The sequence below is a fragment of the Mustela putorius genome, unplaced genomic scaffold (assembly GCF_011764305.1).
Source record: "Mustela putorius furo isolate JIRA1106 unplaced genomic scaffold, ASM1176430v1.1 tig00000081_pilon_pilon_pilon, whole genome shotgun sequence".
Classification (NCBI taxonomy): Eukaryota; Metazoa; Chordata; class Mammalia; order Carnivora; family Mustelidae; genus Mustela; species Mustela putorius.
This window is the reverse complement of record NW_025421272.1, coordinates 191,395-215,576: the sequence shown is the minus strand read 5'-3', so window position 1 is coordinate 215,576 and position 24,182 is coordinate 191,395. Positions and strand designations below refer to the sequence as shown.

Genomic DNA, 24,182 nt, shown 5'->3' with positions numbered 1-24,182 from the left:
TAATAACTTCGGGATGAAGACACTACTATTGGCCTCATGTTACAGATGAGTAAATTGAAGTACAGAGAGAACAAATAACTTGCCCAGAGAGTCACCAAGCTAGGAAGCAGATGACCAGAGTTTGAACCCAGGTAATGTCTAACCCCAGAACCCTTTGTTTTAACCCCTTCACTACTTTTTGAGAACAGGATTTATAAAATGTCCCTTTGCTCCAAAACAGCTGTTGAAATTCTACCATTAATAAAAGTGTCATGGGGCACTGAACCAGATCTTGAGCTGAGGGTTTGCACTCAGCAGGTAGTCTGCTTGGGATTCTTTCTGTCCCCCTCTCTCTCACCCTCACAAATAAATAAAAAAAACTTTTAAAAATTAAAATTGTCATAAAATTCTACAGGTGGAAGAGATCTCAGTATTCACTGGATTGAATTCTTATCCAAAAGGACGACATCCTGACTACTTGGCTTGAACACCTCTAGTGATGAGGAACTCATTACAGCCGGAAGTAGTCACTAGCTGACATCTCTAATTGTTAACAAAAACACTAAAATGTTGATTGCCTTCCACGTGCCAGGCCCTTTGCTAGAGCATGGAATAGAAATTCTTCAATATGCCAAACCCAAATCTGCCTCTCTGCAACTTCTTCTCACTGGGTCGTGTTCCGCTCTTTGGAGTGCAGATTGCGTCTGTGGTTCCCTACATGTCATGACAGCCCCATATGTATCTGAAGACAGCTACAAACTTCTCCTTAGACTCTCTTCTTCCCTGTTTATTCAATCTGTTCTCAGATCACATTCCCTAAGTGAGATTCAATTTTCTTGTTAACAAGCTTGTTTCAAAATGCAAATGTGGGAGGGCACCACATTAAACCTAATCTATTTTTTTAAAAGGTTTTTATTTATTTGAGAGAGAGAACACAAGCAGGGAGGAGGGGGCAGAGGGCGAAGGAGAAGCAGACCCCCCCAGTTGAGCAGTGAGCCCAGTGTGGGGCTTGATCCCAGGACTGTGGGATCATGACTTGAGCTGAAGGCAGCCAGACGCCCCACATTAAACCTAATCTGATGCTTCCCTGCCGTCAAACTGTCTTGAGAGAAAGGTAGTTTTGATCTGGGGAAAGGAGCAGGGAGGGTGTTGAGAACAGAGGCAGCTGGGAGCACGGTTCAACTGCTAGCACAGGTTTGGATGGAGTGTTGGTGCAGGATCTCCAGGTAGCCAAAAAGCAAAGCAGTCATCATGAGTTCCTGAGACTAAGGAAGGGGACATGCCAAGACTTAAAAAATAGCAAAAGCGATGAACACCTGTTTTGCACTGGCTCTATGTATGCTGGCAAGTTAACTTTCATCACTTTGCTTAATCCTCACAACAGGATCACTAGGTAGGTACCATCATTATCTACATGTACAGATTGAGTAATCTGAGAGCCAGTAGGTGAAATAACTTGTCTAGAAAAAGGCAGTCTGGTTTTGAAGCCAGCAGCTTAGGCTTTTCCTATACTACTTTGAGAAAAGGAAGATGAAGACCTAACTTTGCCTGCTTACCCCAAAGCTGACCAGTAATTATCTAAATGGAACTCAGAAGCCCAGGATTTCTGTAGCCTTAAGGAGTTCTGCAATACCCAAATAATGATCCCCAAAAGTCCACTCCTTCACTTGTTCCTGTCCCTAAATAGTTCAGTTCCCAAGGAAAGTTCCATGATCCATCAGTCTGTCCTAGACGTTTCTGACCATCTCAGTCAGTCTGTCCCCACAACCCCTGCCATGAGGAAACCCCAGTATTGCTGAACCTCATGGCACGATTAAGACCAGGCTATAATGTTTAATGAGACTTTCCCCCAGGATCCCCCACAGAGCAAGTCTCACATGCAATTTCCAGCCAGGCTGCAGGGATGTTTACCTACCACCTCCCGCATGGTCAGCCAGTAGTTCTTGTGAGCTCACCACCTCCTACAAAAGTCAGTCTCAACAACTGTGACACTCCCAGAAGGTAAAGCCTTATTTGCAGAGATGTAGTGCACCCAAGGGGAAGTTACATGACCAGATGAGTATCTCAAGCTTCTCCATTTCAGGATAGGATCTTGGCTTTACCATTGCATAACCCAAGAGTTTGTTAATTAAGGCCATCAAGGGTGTCCTCATCCCCTACAGAAACTGAAAAGTGCTTAGGAACTCTCAGCCAGGGTCTCATTACACAACATAAAATCATAGTTAAAATATTGCCTTTTTAAAAAAACACAAACTACTGATGATTCACAGACCTGTACCCCTGAAACAAATAATACATTATGTGTTATAAAAAATTAAAAATTAAAGTAAAAAAAAGCTAATAATTTCTGAAGAGTATACATTTGGGGGGTGCCTGGGTGGCACAGTTCGCTAGGTGTCCTACTCAGTTTTGGCTCAGGTTGTGACCTCGGCGTTGTAAGATCTGGCCCCATGTGGAGCTCTGCACTCAGCATGGAGTCTGCTTGGGTTTCTCTCTCCCTCCCTCTCTGCCCCTCCCGCTCATGCTCTCTCTCTCTCTCTCTCTCAAATAAATAAATCTTAAAAAAAAAAAAAAAGAGGATATGTCTGGGATAAACAAAGTCATTTTCTCACTTGTATAGACTCTACATTCATACAGTGCAGAGGACCGTGCCTTACCTCTTACAAGCAGTATGCTAAGCCTCATTTTATCAACTGGATCTTCCTTCTGAATGGTGATGATTATAACTAAGAATTATTTGTACTATAAGAATCTGTGGAAATCTCTAAAGATCCAGTATGATTGGATTTTCAACCATAATTGACAATTCTGATACATTCTAACAAACTGGCTCTAATGGGGTTATTTTTGAAACACACACACAACTTTGAACTTGTGTGAATGCAACTTTGATACCGATGAACATTTCCAGCCTCTTCCTGGCAGAAGTGAGCTGGAGAATGAAAGAACCAGATACCAGAGGGACCTGCAAGAGGGGAAATGAAGGTGCGGTTTTGGTGCCTGGCTTCAAAGGCTAGCAGCAATCATGAGCTTAACCCCATCTCTTTCCAGCTAAACCAATTTTCTGTAAAGACAGAAAAACCCCAAACAGCTGAAATCAAATTTCCCCTGCATCATTTTTAATTTAACAATGTCCCAGTTTCCAAGCTGTCGTCATCTAGTCATTCTAAGCGCACTGATGAACCAAGCATAGTCAGGGTGAGGGAATGGCTAGTGCGATACAGTTCAGACTCCCCAGCTCAGGGTCCAAGTTTTCATTCTTTTCACTGAAATTCCAGCTCCTTGATGAACTTGTTTACTCATTCCATTCCTATATAAGACCAGAAATTATTCAATAAATAGAATTGAATACCCTCTAATCTTGATAGCTAGTTGCATATATGAACTCTGCTGTATATAATCGGCGGTTCACATTTTCATGGTTCTCAAATCCTCTTTTTTAAAAGATTTTATTTTTAAATACTCTGTATACCCAACATGGGGCATGAACTCACAACCCCGAGATCAAGAGTTGCATGTTCTTCAGACTGAGCCAGCCAAGTGTCCCTTAGATCCTCTTACAATAGATGTCCTTCTTTGTGTGCTTGTGCCCAGGCACAAGAAGGGCACCTCTATCTGCGCGCACACACACACACCACACAGGATATACACAACACATTCCACCTATTGGCATTGATAAAAGACTGTTCCTTTGGGGGAGGAGGGGTGTTTATAATGGAGACAATAAAATCACTACAGAAATTTTCTAGGCAATTCAGATTCTATGCTTCAACTTGAAATATCTTAGGCTAAGTTATGAAAATTATAAATATAGATTGAGAGTAAAATTCCCCTTTTAAACAAAATTATTTCTCCTGAAATCTGGATTGACCAATTACTCCATATAACGAATTTGTTTTGAGTCAAGGACTCCTAAAATCTTTGTAAAATTCCTTTGAATTCAAACACTTATAAGTGGAGGAATGCTAACTACCTCATAAGTAGCCCATTTCAAAATTTTGGCAACATGTGGAGTTAAAAAGTTCCTCTTTATACCAAGCCAGATTGACCTCCTATAGCTTCACCAATTTGGACTTAGATCTACCCTCTGGAGAGACACAAAATAAACTTAATCCCTCTACTAGACAGCTAATCTCTTTATAAATGATTCTCTTAAAAGAAATTGTGGTGACTCAGGCTACAATTCTATCAAGGATATAATAAACCCAATACCTTTCCCTCCTCCTTGCCGAGTAAGCCTATGTGAGTATATTTATCATGCTGGGAGAGGGGAAAATGCTCCTCCCTGGCAGGCCCTAGATCAGTCTGGCAAAGGGTAGTGCTGGACAGGCAGGCTTTCTCATACTTTCCTCTCTGTTATGATAACCCGCAGCCTTCTGCTGGCTAAAGTACATGTCTGGCCCCAGAGATTCTCCTCTTAGTCTGGGTCAGAGGTCCAGGATTCTTTCATGTGCATTAGAATCCTGGGAGTTCTCCACAGGACCCCACCCCCTGAGATTTTGATTTCAGAGAAATGGAATAGGCCCAATAATCCATATTTTAATGAGCACTCCAGGTGCAGATGTCCTTACTCCATTTGAAGAAACACCAAACTAAGTGAAGAATAAAAAAAAGAGTTAAAAAAAAAAAGCCTTGTGTTTTGGTTTTATTTAATTGGAAAGCATATACATTCAACATTTAACCTACTGGTCCTGTCCATTTAAATTAAATTTTTAAATTCTTTGTTATTAAATAATAAAAACACTTCAAAGTCCTGTATTATGTGTCTAATACTAATCATTATGGAGTTTATCAAATGTCCCAGAATAAGAAGGGAACTAATAACATCACCTGCAGGTTACAGACTGATAAACTGAAGTGTTTGTCGGGAAGCATTCAACATGAGACTTCAGAAGTCCTGTCTCAGGTGGCCAACAGAATGGGGTGGAGGGCCAGATTCAAGGAACTTTACAGGGAGAGGACATTTTGGTCCAACACTTCGTTGATCGATCTCGTAATTGGAGTTAACATAAAAATCACACCTGCATAAGCACCACCACATACAACCTATGCATTTCTGTGGGAATTCTAATAAAGCGATAGAGGGATTCCAGTACACAGGTTACAACAAGTTACAACATTTCACAGTAGACTAAATACCTGGGGAGTTTAGTTATGCAAGGAAAACCCTCCTTCCTTTTGAGAACAACAGCTTATTTCTTTTCAAAATAGCTGCTGTGGTTCTTTTACAGATATAAAGGGCGTCTCGTCTCTAACTCAGCCTTGAAGTATTGCTATCCCAAGGCAGCCCTGGTGACCTTGTTTCCTTTAGGCAAAGTGAATCCATGTCCTACCTGGTAATTGAGCACTTAGTAAACTGACTAAAAAAGTTGAGCAACAAATTCAGTAAACGGTTTTGGTGATAGGAACTTAAACTTTCCTATTTAAGACACTTCATGCATGTTTGTTGCAAAATAAAATCATTTTAGAGTAAATGCAGTGAAGACATCCAAGTTTCATTTTCTGTCAGGGATGAAGACTTTCACTGGTTCGCTGACCTTCCTCTTCTTCCTGGAGATCTCAGAACTTTGCTGACTGTACGCAAAATTCATTCTTTGAATCTGTGAGAATCACCAGAGAGGCACATTTCAGCAGAGGTTTTGACGTCTGCATAAGGCATATACAAGACAGGTAGACCAACCATTAATCCTTATAGCTGCATAACGGATCTAAACCTGCTTTCCTGTGGGTTGGTTTGGCCCTGCTGCCAGTATCAGAGTCTGGCATTCCAAGTTTCAGGAGCTGAGGTCCTGGAGGCAGCCAGTTTCAGGGACAGTTTCTTGGCTCTCTTCGGTGAATTCAGCACAACCAACTCTTAAGGGAAGAGTGGTCAAGGTGTGGGGCCAACAAGGAGCAATTAGGGTCAGGACAGATCTAGGGCACTGATTGCTTTATTTATTTATTTATTTTAAAGATTTTATTTATTCATTTGACAGACAGAGATCACAAGTAGGCAGAGAGGCAGGCAGAGAGAGAGAGAAGGAAGCAGGCTCCCTGCAGAGCAGAGAGCTGATGCAGGGCTCCATCCCAGGATCCTGAGATCATGACCTGAGCTGAAGGCATAGGCTTTAACCTACTGAGCTACCCAGGCACCCCAATGATTGCTTTAGAAGCAAATAGAACTGCAGTCCCAATTTCAGTAAGCAGAAATATACAGCCTTTTTAATCATGAGTTCAGATTAATGAATTAGGAAGGACCATGGCTGTTCTTCCTGCTGGAAGAGAAGTATACATTATTGATGAAGTTAATCAGTAAATCATCATGAATATGTATTTTCCCATTGGGTTCAGCTTTGGTAAAGACTTTAAAGGTTATTTTTGCTTAACTAAGTAAACAAATGGTTGTATTATAATCTGTCAGACAATCCTTAATGCCTAGAATTCCAAGAAACACAGAGTTTTTCTATTTTCCAGCCACTAGATGGGAGGAAAGGTTTTTCAATGTCCTCTGTTCTTTCTTTGGTAGGAAAATGGAATAAAACATATATTTTTAAGACACATTAGAATATCTAGTAGAGTTTCCAACATTATCCTTTTTTCTGTTACAGGCTATTGTTACTATTGATATGTTACTACTACAAAATAGCAGGAATGTCATTAAAACACTTAAGTACCATTTAGAACCACAGACTGGGTCTACGAATGGCTAATGTAAGTTTAGTTTTAGTTTTTTAGTTTTAGAAAGAATTTGAATTTCTGATCTCAAAAGCCACAAATTCTCTTTGGCTTAAACTAACACACCGATTATATAGAACAATAAAACTCTGAGAAAATAAATAGAGCTGCTCATCAAATAACTGGTTTGCTTAGATATGCAAAAATTTGAAATGGCCTGCTGGAAAGGAAAAGAAATAGCACCATAAAACCCAAAGCACAAAAAACCAATTTCTTTATCTACAAGATGAATTTGTTAAAGTGTGGCTGTAAGAAAGAGCACTTGGTAAAATTCAGTTTTTCTAGAAATGTTGCTTGGGCATACTTTCCATTCAAACCAAATCTCCCATACTTCAATCAAGTTTGGGTATATGGAGAAGAAAGGAAGAAAGATGGATGTACAAATCCTAGAGTGACAAGTTGGTCTGATGGTTTAATAGTTTTGTTTTCTTTTTCTTCTTTACTTAAAAGTAAACCAGAGTTTTATTACAAGTTTCAGAACTGTAAATTTATTGCAGTGAGTTAATCAAAACATCTTTAATAATGTATCCAATCTCAAGGCAATCAGTGAGGCCTGGGAACTCTCAGCGGGTTATGGGAAACTAGTGGGTTCAAAAGCAAGTAAGTGATCAGTCAGAGGCCACTTTCTAACAAAGACAAATAATCCATATGAACTATATAAACAAAAATATTTATCCATACAAACATTTTTTGGGTGTATTCCAACTGGCTGAGTTGGCATATTTGATGCCAAAGCCAACCAGGCAATCAAAGAGCCAGTGATCAGGCAGTCTAGACAGATTATCTTGGTGATTTAAGCAACAATGGGGGATCATCAAATGATTTCTACTGCATGTCATATTATATTTTAAACAGCCTTTAAAGTGTTCCTTGTATATGGGCTAACAAGAGGCTACTATGATCCATTTACCAATAGAACCTCAGAAGTATCTATATGTATGTCTGAAAAAACCCTGAAGATATGTTTTCTGCTATATGGTATTTCCCTACTTCCCATTTTTTGTTCGGTAACATATTCTTTTGAGAAGCCAGAGAACAGGTTTTGCCTTAAGCACAGATAAGTGACCTAGCCGACTTGGTAGCAGTATTTGAAAGCACGAGAAGGGATCCCTTCATCTAAATTATTCCATTCATCGTGTATTCCTTTATTCATTTACTAAAAAAACACATGTTTGTTACCTGAATGTTCTCCTAGAGTTCTGTCTTTGACCATCTTTTCTCCTTCTCCACATTCATGTATGGCTCCTGGGAATCAGTTACCATTTATAACCAAAGACTTACACTTCTATATATTCAGCCTAGACCTTCCTTTTGAACTCGATCCATGTGTGTAATCAATTACCTACTAAAAGTTTCCACATGGATGTTAAGAAAAGTCAAAAGCAATTTGTCCAAATTAGAATTTGTCATCTGCTTCTCTATGCCAGCTCCCAATCTTTGTTCTCACTCTTGGTGAGTCCCCTGCGGGAGTCCACGTTAAAAGCCTGGGACTCATCCATGGCTACTCCATCGTTCTCACCCTAACATGTACCTAATCACTAATTCCTGTTGATCCTACCTCCTTAATAGCTGTCAAATCCATCCATTTTTCTCTATTGCCACTGTTTCTACTTTAGCCCAGGCCAATATCATCTATCCCAAGTACTAAGTCTTGAACTCCCACCACTACTGCTTCTCCAATCCATTCTCTACTCTGGAATCTAAGTGAGCTTCTATTAAATCTGACCATGTCATTTTTCTGATTTGTCACCCATCCACTAATGATTTTCCATTGTCCTTGGGATAAAATCAGACTCTGTTTGGCCCTCATCCCCCTTTGCTGCTTCATCTTGCCCCAGACTCACTGAGCCACTCGCAGTTCTCCAAATGGCTCTTCACAACCCTTTGGACTTTGCCTTTAATGCCCACTCCTGTGCTCTCCTTTTCTCTTCCTCACCAGGCCCAGGGTCAGCCCTGGACTTTATTCTGCCCACTGGCCTTCTGTGACACCTCTAGGGCTATGTTTTGTTCTTACCCATTTGTGGCAATTACTACATAGTATTATTAGGCTACTTGCCAGTCTTCTCATCCAGAGGATATACTCTTCTGGGTTAGTGACAGTTATCTTAGTTATTGTTGTATTCCCAGTTTCTGACATCTGGTAGATGCTCTTAAATTACTGGCTGCATGAATGAATGCATTTTGAAGCTGAATTTAAGTCAGGTACTGTGCTAGGTACTAGGACCATATCTCTAGTGATAAAAAGATGAATAAGACCCAGTAGTTTTCAAGGATCAAGTATTATAATAAAGAGGCATTAAGCACATGAGTATAATACAATACTATATAACAGATAGCTATTCAGTAGCCACAATAAACATTCATTCATCCAGCAATTATTTCTTGACTGCTAGCTCTGTGCATGGTACTACTGTAGGTGCTCGGGACACATGTGAACAAAGAAGATAAAAATCCCTGCCTTGTGGATTTTACAATCTAGCTGTGCTACTTTCTGCTTAATAATTTCCAATGGAATCTCACTGTTTTTAGGACAAAGTCCAAAGTCGATACTTGGTTTCCCCATACACATCAGTGGCTTTTTTTATATTTCGAGGGGGGGGAGAGGTGTCACATGTTGGCTATAAGACCCTGATGAAGGCTATGACCTTTCTTCTCAGAATGCTCACACCTGCAACTCACACACTCATCCACTATTGCAGGCTATTTGAGGGGGCTTCCAGGCCCATGAATACCTCTCAGTTAGAATCACTACACCCCAGAGCCTAGCTCTGCCCAGCAGTACTACCCTCACCTCCTCACTTGATCTGTCACTCTCTGTCCTCTCAGTTTTCTCAGAGCTGACTTCTTCCTGACTCTAGACCTTCGCATACGATGCTCCTTCTACCTAAAATGCTCTTTCCCCTCAACCTCGTTTGCCTCGTAAATTTGTATTCATTCTTCATATCTCAGATGAAAAATTATTTCCTCGAAGAAATGTTCCCTACCTTCATTCCAGTTAAGTTAGGTCCCCCAATCTTAAGTTCTTAATAAAGTTCCAGGATATCAAGGACATGCCTGTCTTGGTCATGACTTGCAGATAGTAGGGGCTCAATAAATATTTCTCAATGAATAAATGGATGAGTGAATCTTCAAAGAGTAATCTGCAGTGTAGAAAGGTACAGGCGGCATCAAGTAAGTGGCCGCAGAATGATGAGTCATACTACTGTAGTAGTCAGGTGATAACTTGGGTGACAGTACAAATAAAGAGAAGTCAACAGTGAGAGAAATATTTAGAAGGTAGAGTCAGAAGGATGGCCAAATGGATATGACAGTAAAGAACAGGTAGGTAAGCCAATAGTGACTCCCATCTTCTGGGTTAGCTAAATTCATGGATGAAGGTACTATTCTCTCAGGTAGAGAAAAATGGGAATTTTGAACTTGCAAAGTTTGGACCACATGTGTAATCCCAAGTGGACATATTGAATAGGCAGCTGTATATGGAAGTCTGGAGCCCAGGAGAGAGGTCTGTGATGAGAATGTAAATTTGAGAGCCATCAGCATATGGAGGCTAATTAATACCAGGGGCATGGAAGAGTTTGCTTATTGAGAGATCAGAGCGTGAAAAGGGAAAGGGTCCAAGACATAGCCTTAAGGAACTCTAACATTTAGAGATTATGTGGAACATAAGCCAACTAAGGAGATTGAGAGAGAGAGATAAAAGAAGACGAGCTGTCTATCATGTAAAGAAAGCCAAGGGAAGAGAGTTCCAAGAAGGAGTGGAGAAAATAAGAGAGATAATGATGGTGATCCGTAGTGTCAGTTGCTGAGAGGTCAAGAAAGATGAGGACAGATATATATCCACTTGATTTAGCCACATGGGAGTTATAAAGTGCATTGAATTTGTAGGGGCAGAAGTCACCTTGAAGTCAGCTGAAGAATACATATATGAAGTAAAAGAAATTAAGAGCAAGTATGCAAAATTTTATAAAGGTCAAGATGGAGTGGGGTGGCTAGGTGGCTCATTTGGTTAAGGATAGGACTCTTGATTTGGGCTCATGTCATGATCGCAGGGCTGCAAGATCAAGCTCTGTGTCAGGTTGGTTGCTGGGCATGTAGCCTGCTTAAGATACTCTCTCTCCTTCTTCCTTTTCTCCTCCCCTCTTTATAAAAAAAGTCAACAGGGAGTAACCAACTCAGCCTGGGAAATTTAGAAAAGCCTTCTTAGCAAAAGAGGGACACTGAGCTGGGTCTTAAATAATGAGTAGGAGTTTACTAGACTGGAGATGGTGAAGGGGTGGGGTAAGAAAGTTCAGTATACCAGTATAGATTTATAGGCAGAAGGTTCAGCATGCTTAGAGACACTAAATCACGAAAAGACATGGAAGATATATGGGACAGCGAGAAATGTCCCTTTATTGGATTGGCTCTTAGGGTTAAGTGTTATTTATCCAATACACTCCTTTAAAAAATTTTTTTTTAATTTTTAAAAAAGATTTCATTTATTTATTTGAGTGAGTGAGAGAGACAGAGAGACAGAGCACAAGCAGGAAGGAGGGTCAGAGGGAGAGGGTACAAGCAGGCTCCCCACTCCTAGGCTCCTAGGACGCTGAGATCATGACCTCAGCCAAAGGCAGACACTTAACCAACTGAGCTCTCCAGGTACCCCCTCTACTACAGTCCTGTTAAAAATATAAATTCCCCTGGAATTATTACTCAATATGATGTTAGTGTAGATTAACTCATCAAATGTTCTCCAAGTGGCAGCCTGCTGAAACCTGGGCCTCACAGGCTTTGGAAAGCAGACAGGTAAGTTTCAATATAGGAAGGATACAGTACTTACTTGGCATTAGGAGATAGATCTGTGTAGGGAGCCAAGGGGGGGGGGAGGAGGCAGCCCCAGGCAAGCAGGAAATACTGTGAGTACTTTATGTGCTTGGGGTGAGATGAGCATGCAGTGAATTTTGCTTACTTCAAAATTATTTGTCAGGTCAGATCTGACAAAATGTTTTCCCTTTAGAAAACCAGTCTTTACCAGTATAGATTTATAATCAAGTGTTAAGCATGGAATCTTTGGATTTGGATGTTCCCAGATTAAGAAAGAACTGTTATGGTTCAGAGAGGGTGTGCATCCCTATAAGTAAGTTATAGCACTCATGTTAGTTTTGATTCTTCTCCCTAAACATTTATCCTTTTTTTTTTTTTTGGTACAATGAAAGATAAGTCAACAGGGGTTACAAAATAAATGCTATTAGCATAAATGTAGCTCAAGTTAACATGAGGATGAATGAGCAGTAAGAAAGTGAATTTTTAAAAAACATTTTATTTATTTATTTGACAGAGAGATCACAAGTAGGCAGAAAGGCAGAGAGAGAGAGAGCGGGGGAAACAGGATCCCCATTGAGCAGAGAGCCTGATGCAGGGCTTGATCCCAGGACCCCGAGATCAGGACCAACCCCGAGATCATGACCTGAGCTGAAGGCAGAGGTCCAACCCACTGAGCCACCCAGGCACCCCAAGAAAGTGAATTCTTAAAGAGAACACTTCCCTCCAACTCCAGCAGAGCTATGAGCTCTTTTATATGTTGGGAAGTGCCTCATGTTTTAGTGGGATTTATGAAAGGTTTGTTCATTTATTTGCTTTCTTGATTTCCTGATTTTTGTCACCAGGGTTCTGGACCATGGCTATCTCTACTTAGGAGCTAAATATGTATTCTTCTTTGAGTCATAACCATGTATTTCCATTAATCTCCAAAAGTTATTATATCAATTCTCCCTTTCTCCATATGTTCTAAAGCATCATATAACTTTAAGATCTCTAGAATTAATTCAGTTATTAAACAACATTTTTGGGGCATCTTCTCTGTGCCAGATAATATCGTGCATGAACAGTACAAAGGTGCTCAAGACACATTCCCGTGTGTGGATCTGGTAGGGGGAAACAAACTAGTTACAGATGAAATGACAGTCATGTATAGGGTACAGCAGAGGTTCCAAAAAGATCTTATTAGCTCTTCCTGGGGAAGCCTGGCAAGGCTTCAAAGAAGATGTGAAGCTTACACTAATTAGTGCAAGATGAGAAGAGCTTCACCAGGCAAATGTCATTAGAAACTGAAGTTGCAGGGAGAACATTCTAGGCAAAAGGAGCACAGGCACAGGGTTACAAAGCAGAGTACCTCCAGAGAACTGGGAATAGTTCTCTGAACTTGGTAACTTTCTACAGCCCTACTACCTGGAATGTGATCAATCTCGTCTAATCTCAGAAGCTAAGCAGAGCTGGGCCTGGTTAGTACTTGGATGGGAGAATAAGTGACAAAAGGATGCAGTACATGAATTTGGACTTTGTACTGTAGTGGAATGCCACGGAAAGGATCTAAAAGCAGATTTGTTTTAGACAGATCCCTATGGCCGCAGAGTAAAGGGTAGACTGGACAGGAATAAGACAAGGAGCAATGAGGCTATTTCAGAGAGAACTGATCTGAGCAAGAAAAAGAGAAGCAGTGAAGTTAGAGAGGAGAGGACTAATAAGGCAGAGGACTGAGGAGAGAGAGAACAAATGCTTGAGCCAAACACTAACATAACGTAATTATGTTAGTGTTTGAATGAATTACTTAGTGAATGAACACTATGGCAAATAAAGGAGTAAAAAGGGACAAAAATTCTCCAAGTTTCTGGAAATGGCATTGACCAAGATAAGAAACAGAGGAAGCTGAGGGAGTCAGTGTTAGTAGCATCGTGGGAAGGATTCTGAATTAGAAGTGAGATATCCAAATGAAGATGTCCACCCAGGGCATTGACTATGTGACCTTGAGCTCAGGATGGAGGAAACTGCATCACAAGCACATACAGAAAGATACATTCGCTCTGGACAAAAGATGGGATATTACTTGAGGCCTGGAAGGAAGTAAAAGTAGATATAGATATATGTACATTTTAAAATATGGGAATAGGAAGTCGAGTGATTCATATTTGACGGCCATAATTATTTCTACAAGGTAGAATTTAGGTCACCCACTTAGAAAGAGAGGGACTTGGTCTTGGGTGGTGCTTAAGATACTTAAGTGGTGCAAGTTTGAACAATGAGAAAGGCAGCGAATAAATGGACATTTAAAACTAATGTTAACTGTTGCTTAGAATCTGGATAGCTTTAAGATATATCACCTCAAAATTAAAACATCTGACATATTAATAATTTTGCTTTTTTACACTTAAATGCTTACAATAGACCATATACTGCAGTAAGAGCATCACAAAGACGATCTTATTTATTCCCTACAAATAACTGTGTGAGTGCAGGAAGGGGTTTTTATTCCTCTTTGACAGATGTAGAAACTGAAGTTCAGAGAAGTGAAATGACTTGTTCAGTTCACACAGTAAGTGTAAGTCTTAAACCCAGGTCTCCTGATTTCAAATTTAGTGTTCCTTATAATTTATTTCTTCATTTCAAAGGGGAAAACACAAGTTGAAAATTGCAGGAGATCTGCACATAGGGTTCTTAGGCTTCTTCTGGGGTTGACCCTTTTTGGCATAACTTAGTAGGACTCAAACTAAAGACAGCCAAAGCTGAGTTCATTTTTTTTTTTCCCTTTGTAACCAATTTTTCCTCATGACTTTTCAATTTCTATTAATCACCATTTCCCAGTCATGAAAGGTGGAAAACATAGTCACCTTAGATTCTTCTCTCATCTAATGCCTACACAGAATTCTTGTAATGAGTACATGGAATAGCACAGATACAGCACCTGGTACAGCATCAGACATATACAAGTCATTTAGTGACTGACAGCTGTTACCATTCCTACTGCCACAGGCATCTTCTACTCCAGCCAAAGTGGATTGCTGTAGTAGGCTGAAAAATCAGCTGCCTGAAGATGTCCAGGTCCTAATCCCTAGAACCTTTTATGGTAAAGGGCGGCGGGGGGTGGGGGGCGCCTGGGTGGCTCAGTGGGTTAAGCCGCTGCCTTCGGCTCTGGTCATGGTCTCAGGGTTCTGGGATCGAGTCCCGCATCGGGCTCTCTGCTCAGCAGGGAGCCTGCTTCCCTCTCTCTCTCTCTCTCTGCCTGCCTCTCCATCTACTTGTGATTTCTCTCTCTCAAATAAATAAATAAAATCTTTAAAAAAAAAAAAGGGGTGGGGGCAGATCTTTGCGGGTATGATTAATGATTTTGAGATAGAGAGGTTATCGTGGATTATCCAGGTAGACCCTACATATCATCACATGTATAGTTATAAGAGAGAAGCAGAGGGAAACTTGAACATAGATAAAGATGACAATGTGACCACTTAAGCAGAGACTGGAGTAATATGGCCATAAGCCAATGAAGTCAGCAGCCATAAGAAGCTGGAAGGGGCGGGGCACCTGGGTGGCTCAGTGGGTTAAAGCCTCTGCCTTCAGCTCAGGTCATGATCCCAGAGTCCTGGGATCGAGCCCCATATCGGGCTCTCTGCTCGGCAGAGAGCCTGCTTCCTCCTCTCTCTCTGCCTGCGTCTCTGCCTACTTGTGATCTCTATCTGTCAAATAAATAAATAAACAAAATCTTAAAAAAAAAAAAAAGCTGGAAGGGGCAAAGAACAGAATTTCCCCTAGAATCTCCAAAAGAAATTTGGGTTTACCCACATCTGTATGTCAGCCCAATGACACTGATTTTGGACTTCTGGCCTCTAGTGAAAGAATAGATTTCTAATGTTTTAGGCCATCAAGTTTGTGGTAATTTGTTACAGCAGCCCTATGAAACTAATAGTTAGATTCTCCAAACACCTCATTCTTTTTCCTCTTCACTATTTCTTACACTTCAGAAAACAAAAATCTTTTATGACTTTTTCTCTTTTAAACTTAGAATAATTCCTTCAAGGTTAATCTCTAAAAGTCTTTCTTTCTTTCCTTCCTTACTTTTTTTGTCAGAGAGTGTGTGTGCAAATGCATGCACAAGCAGGGGGAGTGACAGGCCAAGGAAGAAGCAGACTCCCTGCTGAGCAAGGAGTCCCATGCAGGACTCAATCCCAGGACCCTGGGATCATGACCTGAGCCGAAGAAAAAGGCCACCCAGGCATCCCACTCTCTAAAAGTTACTTCATCCATAAAGACTTTCCTACTCCTTTAATCAGATATGACCTTTCTTTCTTGAGCAAACCTATGTATGTATGGGGCTTTTCGTGTTTTTGTAATTGTATTTTTCTGACAGCGTAAATGTTTGTAAACAATTTGTCCTGTAAATGGTCTGGGTTTAAGTTCTTCAGGAATTCATTTGTATTAATATTATGGTTTTTAGACTCTGCACTGCAATGCTTTACTCAGTGTCCTTCACCCAGTAGGTATCAATAATTCTTTTGCTACCTACCTCTACTATCTACAAAAGTGCTCAATTACACAGTTATTCATGTATCCCAAAGCGTACAATTACAGTAGTCATTAGGTCATTAGCCACATGTGACCATTTAAATTTAAATTAATCAAAATTAAATAAAATTTAAAATTCAGTTCCTCAGTAGTATTAGCCATATTTCAGTGTTCAGTACCCATATATTAGACATCACAGATATAAAACATTTTCATCATCACAGAAAGTTCTATAGGACAGAACTGCTTTACAGTGGCAATCTCGATATAATTTAAGTAAACAGGAAATTTTCCAGAGGCCATGGTGACAACAGAAATACAGAAACTAGAAATAATTTTTCTTCAAAATGTAAAAATGTCAATTTTCCCGAGATTATTTTATCAAGTCAATGCAATCCCATTCCAAATTCCAATGGTATGTCTGTTGGAACTTAGTAAACTGATTCTAATGGTCACCTAGAAGAGAAAAAGTATAGGAAAACCTTTAAAAAAATAAAAATAAAAGAACTATGAGGAGAAAGGAGTTGCCCTTCCAGACAGCAAAACACAATACAGTTAGATCAATTAACACATTACAGCAGTAATATGGAAGTACACATATGGATCAGTGAAATAGAACAGCAAGTCTGAAGACAAACCTATGTATGTATGGGGCTATAACTTATGATAAAAGTGTCATTCGAATTAGCAGGACAGGGCAGAAAATTCAAGTAGTACCAACAGAATGGGAAAACATTCTCACACCCAAAAAAAAAAAAAAAATCCCAGCTAGTTTAAGAAGGAAAAGCATAATTTTGGCATAATTTTGCTGTAAAAAGCAAAATTCTAAACTTATTAAAAGAAAATACAGAAAATGTTGCTTATAACTTCAGTATTGAAAAGACCTACTCAAGCAAGACCTAAAATGATAAAACCATAAAAAGATATACCGTGTTCCTAAACTAAAGATTTAATATTGTTAAGATATCAGTACTACCCCCAAAAAATCTAGAGATGGGGTACAATCACTGTGAAAATCCTAATGACATTTTTTGGAGCAGAAATTCATAAATTCATATGGAATTTCAAAGGCTCCCAAAATGCCAAAATAATCTTGAAAAAGAAAAACAAATTTGGAGGACTTTGGACACTCACACTTCAGATTTCGAAACTTATTACAAAGTTACAGCCATCAAAGCATGTTGTACTGGTGTAAAGACAGACATATAGGTCAAGAAATAGAATGGAGAGCCCAGAAATACACTTTTACCTATATGACCAAATGGTTTTCAGCAAGGGTGTCCAGAGCATTCATGCATAAAAGAAAGTCTTTCAGTAAATGGTGCTGAAAAAACTGAATACCTGCATGTAAAAGAATGAAGTTGGATCCTTATGTCATATACAAAAATTACTCAAAATGAATTGAAGAGGGGCACCTGGCTGGCTCAATGAGTAGAACATGCAGCTCTTTATCTCAGAGTTGTTGAATTCAAACCCCATGAGGGTAAAGTTTGCTTAAAATAAATAAAAAAATAAGAAAATAAAAGAGAAAAGCTTAAAAAAGGAAAAAAAAAAAAAGGATTGAAGACCTAAACATATGAGCTAAAACCACAAAACTCACAGAAGAAAACACAGGGGGATGCACATGACATTGGATTTGACAAGAATTTCTTAGATATGACATCAAAACAGAGGCAGCAAAAGAAAAAACAGATAAACTGGACTTTATCAAATTTAAAATTGTACATCCAAGAATACTACCAAGAGAGTGAACAGACAACCCATGAAATAAGAGAAAATATTTGTAAGTCATTATATCTGTTAAGTGATTAATAATCCAGAATATATAAAGAATCTCTACAATTCAACAACAACAAAACAACCTGATTAAAAACTCTGTGAAGGGGTGCCTGGGTTTCTCAGTGGGTTAAAGCCTCTGCCTTCAGCTCAGGTCATGATCTCACAGTCCTGGGATCGAGCCCGGCATCAGGCTCTCTGCTCAGCAGGGAGCCTGCTTCTTTTCCTCTCTCTCTCTGAGTGCCTCTCTGCCTACTTGTGATCTCTATCAAACAAATAAATAAAATGTTAAAAAAAATGGTAACACTTACTAAAAAACAAAAACAAAAAAACTCTGTGAAGGACTTTCTTCAAAGATACACAAATGGCCAAATAAGCAAATGAAAAGATTTTCAACATCACTAATTATTAAGGAAATGCAAATCAAAACCACAATCACATATTATTTCATACCCATTAGGATGGCTATTTTTTTTTTTAAACCAAACAGAAAATAAAAGTATTGATGGGGCACTTGGGTGACTCAGTCAGTTAAGTGTCTACATTCAGCTCAGGTCACCATCACAGGTCCTGAGAGCCCTGAGAGCCTTTGCATTGGGCTTCTTTCTCAGCAGGGAGTCTGCTTTCCCTCTCCCTCTGACCCTCCACCCCCATCATGCTTTCTGTCTCTCTCAAATAAATAAATAAAATATTTAAAAAAATAAAAAATGGAAGAGTATTAGGGATGACATGGAGAAACTGAAACTCTAAGCATTGCTGATGGGAATGTAGAATGATACATTTTCTATGGAAAATAGTATGGGGGTGCCCGGGCAAATTCAGTCAGTTGAGCATCTGACTTTGGCTCAGGTCATGATCTCAGGGTCCTGGGAAAGAGCCCTATGTCTGTCAGGCTCTGTGATCAGCCAGGAGTCTGCTTGTCTCTCTCCCTCTGTCCCTCCCCAAATCCAAAAGAAAGAAAGAAAGAAAGAAAGAAAGAAAGAAAGAGAGGAAGAAAGGAAGGAAATAGTATGGAAGTTCCTCTTAAAATTAAAGATAGAATAACCATATAATCCAGCAATTCCACTTCTAGGTATATACCCCAAAGAACTGAAAGCAGAAACTCAAACAGATATTTGTACACCCATGTCAATAGCAGTATAATTCATAATAGCCAAAAGATAGAAGCAACCCAAATGTCCATCAATGGATGAATGGATGAACAAAATGTAGCATACATAGACAATGTAATATTATTTAGTCATAAAAATGAAGGAAATTCTGAAACATGCTACAACATGTGTGAACCTTGAGGACACTATGCTAAATGAAAGTAAGCCCAGTCACAGAAGAGTAACTATTGTATGATTTCACTTATATGAAGCACTTAGTCAAAGTTATAGAAGAAAAGTAGGATGGTGGTTACCAGGGGCTAGGGAGAGAAATGGGGAGTTATTTAATAGATATGAAGCTTCAGTTTGGGAAGATGAAGAAGTTCTATAGCTTGATGGTGGTGATGGTTTTACAACAATGGAAATGAACTTAAATGGTTTTACAACAATGGGAATGAACTATACATTAAAAATAGTCAAAATGATAAATTTTATGTTATATATATATTTTAACCACATTTTTAAGTGGCATTTTTCTTTTTTTTTTTTTTAAAGATTTTGTTTATTTATTTGACAGAGAGATCACAAGTAGGCAGAGAGGCAGGCAGAGAGAGAGAGAGGAGGAAGCAGACTCCCCGCTGAGCAGAGAGCCCGATGCGGGACTCGATCCCAGGACCCTGAGATCATGACCTGAGCCGAAGGCAGCAGCTCAACCCACTGAGCCACCCAGGCACCCAAGTGGCATTTTTCTTAAAGATAATTTTTAAAAAGATGATTTAGTGGTGCCTGGGCTCAGTCAATTGAGTGTCTGGCTTTTGGTTTTGGCATTGGTCATGATCTCATGGGTTGTAAGATCAAGCCCCATGTCAGGCTCCATGCTCAGCGGGAAGTCTGCTTGAGATTCTCTCTCTTCCTCTCCCTTTGTCCCTATCCACCCTGTGCTCTCTTTTTCTCTGATAAATAAAAATAAATCTTTTTAAAAAATTAATAAATAAACCAAAAAAACAAAAAAGAAAAGAATGTAAGATACAATTACAAGCCACATACATAACTTTAAATTTTCTAGTATATGTATTTTAAAAAGTAGAAAGAAAAAAACAAAGTAAAAAGAAATGTGAAATTAAGAATGGTAATCAATACTTTTATTTGATCCTATATATCAAAAATACTATCATTTCAATATGTAATCAATGTAAAAATTATTGGGATAGTTTACATTCTTTTTGTCTTATTCCAAATCTTCACAATCCAGTGTCTATTTTACTCTTATAGCACATGTCAACTCAGATTAGTCACATTGTACGTGCTTAATAGCCACATGTAGCTAGTGGCTACCATATTGGACAGTACATCTTGTGTGTGTGTGTGTGTGCGCGCGCCTATGTGTATTTTAAATGCAAAGTCAAAGTTGTGAAATACCGTGGTGGGTAGTTTTTGACTTATTTATGAGAATGTATTCATGTGTAACTTATATAAGGTTATACTAAAAATATGAAGTTCCCTATTAATTTGCTTATAAATTCTGTTAAAATTTGTCTTATTACTTGATATGTTTACAACAACATGCTTTTTATTTCTTCTTATTCCTTTCTTTTATTTCAGTATGGTGAAAGTTTCATTATGAAATTACTTTTGTTTGTAAACTAGAAAGGTAATAAAGGAACATAAAGTAGACTACATATAAGACAAAGAATATAAACATAACCTTCATAATTTTTCATATTTATTACATGGTAGAATTATAATATTTGATACATTAATAAATAAAGTGTATTATTAAAAATTTTAAGAGTATTTAAAAACTTCAAGTTTATTTGGCTTACCTTTATAAATTTTTTTTAAAGATTTTATTTATTAATTTGACAGAGATCACAAGTAGGCAGAGAAGCAGGCAGAGAGAGAGAGGGAGAAGCAGTCTCCCTGCTGAGCAGAGAGCCCAATGCAGGGTTCGATTCCAGGACCCTGGGATCATGACCTGAGCCCAAGGCAGAGGCTTTAACCCACTGAGCCACCCAGGCGCCCCATTACCTTTATAAATTATAAAATATTCTAGGGGCGCCTGGGTGGCTCAGTGGATTAAGCCGTTGCCTTCAGCTCAGGTCATGATCTCACAGTCCTGGGATCGAGCCCCGCATCGGGCTCTCTGCTTAGCAGGGAGTCTGCTTCTCTCTCTCTCTCTCTCCGCTTGCCTCTCTGTCTACTTGTGATCTCTCTCTGTCAAATAAATAAATAAAATCTTTTAAAAAATAAAAAATAAATAAATAAAATATTCTAAAATATTTAGATACTTTTCAATAGAAAAATGTCAGGTACTTTCCTACTTTCAAATGCCTTAGTGATTAACTATTAATTCTGTGGTAGCTAAAGGCAGACATATAAAACACACATGAACAGGGGTGCACTGGCTCAGTAGGTAGAGCATGCAACTCCTGATCTTGGAGTCATGAGTTTGAGCCCCAAATTGGGGGTAGAGTTTACTTTAAAAAAACACACATATATAAACACATTCAAGCACATACTTGAAGTAATTATAAAAACGAAAAAGTTGGGGGTGTCCTGGTGGCTCAGAAGCATCTGCCTTTAGCTCAGGTCATGATCCCAGAGTCCTGGGATGGAGCCCTGCCTCAGGCTCCATGTTCAGCAGGGAGTCTGCCTCTCCCTCTGCCTGCTGCTCCCCCTGCTTGTAGGCTCTCTCTCTGTGTCAAATAAATAAATGACATCTTTTTTTTTTTTTAGTTTTTATTTATTTTTTTGACAGAGAGAGAGAGAGAGATCACAAGTAAGCAAATAGGTAGGTAAAGGGCGGGGGAAGCAGGTTCCCCATTGAGCAGAGAACCCGATGAAAAAGCTGTTTCTTGGTTTGTGTCATGTAGGAGGAAACCTACAGGCAATGACATGATGGTGTTATTAGATGTACTAAACTTGACATGGGTTTGCTGATTCTTCAAAAAAGAGATGAAGAGATAATAGATACAGAATTAGAAATGTGATAACTTGCTTCTTATATATTTGCTATGTAGGTCAGTTGCTTGAATCTGAGTCTCTATAAAGTGTATTAGCAGGTGTCGAAAGGAACCTAGTATAACTGTAAGTACAGAAATGACTATAGAGATAGGTCCCATAAAATGAACAGAAAAGGGATGAAGAGTTTCTCAAGTGGTACGAAGACTTTGGTATGAAGAGTTTCTCAAGTGGAAGGTCTCTATAGGTGTGACTTCCAAATCTCTGTTTATAACTGCCTAATCTCACTGGCAGGAAGGAGAGGGTGAAGGAGATGGCATTTAGGGCCTCCGCTCCCACACCAGAATGGCAAAGACACATTCACTCAGAAGTCAAATTTTCACTTTAAATTGGCCCTGAGTTCATTCTAAGAGGAAAAGAAAAAAGTAAAAGAAAACCTCAAAAGAGAACTAGTTGGGTGTTGAGAGGACGGATAAGTTTTATATGAGAGGCAGACGGCTAAACTTAATTTTTTAAAAAAATTTTAACTAACATCTACACCCAACATGGTGTAGATCCTGAGATCAACAGTGACATGCTCCACCGACTGAGCCAGCCAGGCACCCCCTAAAATTAATTTTTATATTACTTTTCCAGCAAATGGTGAAACATTTCAGTTTCTAACACAAAATAAAAACAATCATACCTCTCTTTCTGATCTACTTTGATTTTTTAATATATTTTAATCCTTTCAGAATTTTCTATGGCATCAGTTTAGTTCACATCTACTTTGTATTCACATCTACTTTTTGTATTTGGTTTTATTTATCTATTTTATTAGCTAATACAATCACATAGTAAGAAGTTCGAAAGGTAAAATAAAGTTAGTGAGATTTTCCCTGCCATCCCTGAACCACTCGATTCCCCCCTAGAAAGCAACCACTGTTATCAGTTACTCTTGTTTTCATTTTGAAATCTACTGCACCACTAAACTGTTGTAAAATTCCCAGTATCATTCTCTCCTAATTGCTTTACTAAAACTGGACCGGGCCAGTAAGAGGACACAGTAAGAGGACACAAGGAAGTGGAGGGTTGTGACCAATTAAGACCTATCTGTGGGGGCACTCCTGGTCTCATATCATGTGAAGGTAGGCTTTCTTCCCATTGCTTCCAGTTATCCTCACCAACAAGATGCCGCATGTTTTTCTCCTGCCTAAAGGAATTGAGAGAGAACCAAAGAGTGGAAGGGTAAAAGAGGAGGGTCAGGAAAGCAGAGATTCAGAGTACCATGCTAAGTGCTGCGATGGTGATGGGAGCACTGGGAAGGCACAACAGGGACAGACAGCAGTGTTTCAAGGTAGTGAAGAGCACAGATGTGTAAACAATGAACTCTAACCAATATCTAACACAGGTAGATGAAGTAAGGGCTAAATAAAGTTACAAGCAGTATGCTGTAGGAATGTGGAGGGAAAAGAAGAATAGGGGGAAGGACTTCATAAATTAGCCCATGGCGGGTTGAGCACGTCTGACAAGCTTCTTCTCGAATTGCACACGTTTTCCCTGACTCATGAAAACCTAGGGCTGGGAGAATGCCAGACCAGTGTGCTGCACCTCAATCAGTCAGGGAAGCTTTTCGGAACCAATATGGAGAGGAAAAATTAGTTTAGAACTTTGCACACATGCAAAAATGTAAGGAAGAATAATAAAAGTCCCACAGAAGCTTACAACTGGTCTTCGGTTGTGAATCAGAGAAAAACCCATGAGCATTTTCAAAAGCTTCACTAATCAGGGATGCCAGGAATTGTTCCCCTCCAGGGGTTGCCATTTACAGTGTTGTCTAGGTTTTAGGTATCCCTGGAATTGTATGGTGCACAATCAACATGATTGTGTCCGCTAGGGCAGACATCAGTTTTTTGACTACTACTTTCTAAGTTTCCCCATCACTAAATTTTTATGAGTTACAGGGTATTCCTTTTGGCTAACATTTCCTATGACAAGAAAAAACAAACATTTAGAATGTTATGAATAAATATATTTTCTTAAAAACCCAAGGTTGTTGTGTATAAACTGCGGGGTAGCTATGCTACAGATTATGGCTAAATTATATACCTAAAGTATGACATATTGTACATATTTTCCAACCTATAAAGATTTTCCATGATGGGGTAAGGGCTGCTCAGTTTCAAATTAAACACCATTTATTTAGAATATTATTTAGAGTGGAATAGTATTATTGTTGCCGGGCATCTGGCACATTTTTACTCTGAGGCTTTCAGAATTTAATGAGTAAAAGTTGAAAGTTTCTCCTTATTTTAGAAGAATTTTTCTGATTTCTCTCCAGTATCTCTCTTTTCACTTCCATTATCTAAT

The 24,182-nt window shown here is 39.2% G+C and overlaps 1 protein-coding gene across 3 annotated transcripts in view; it reads right to left on the bottom strand.

The window, feature by feature from the left end:
• Nucleotides 1–4,614: 4,614 nt before the first annotated feature.
• Nucleotides 4,615–24,182, bottom strand: part of HORMAD2 (HORMA domain containing 2) — a 95,132-nt gene continuing 75,564 nt past the window's right edge. For all 3 annotated transcript variants that reach the window (XM_013063481.2, XM_013063480.2, XM_004766456.3), the window contains one exon: nucleotides 4,615–5,579. In XM_013063481.2, the coding sequence (XP_012918935.1) occupies nucleotides 5,475–5,579 (105 nt within the window). In that variant the 3' untranslated portion in view covers nucleotides 4,615–5,474. The remainder of the gene's footprint in view (nucleotides 5,580–24,182) is intronic.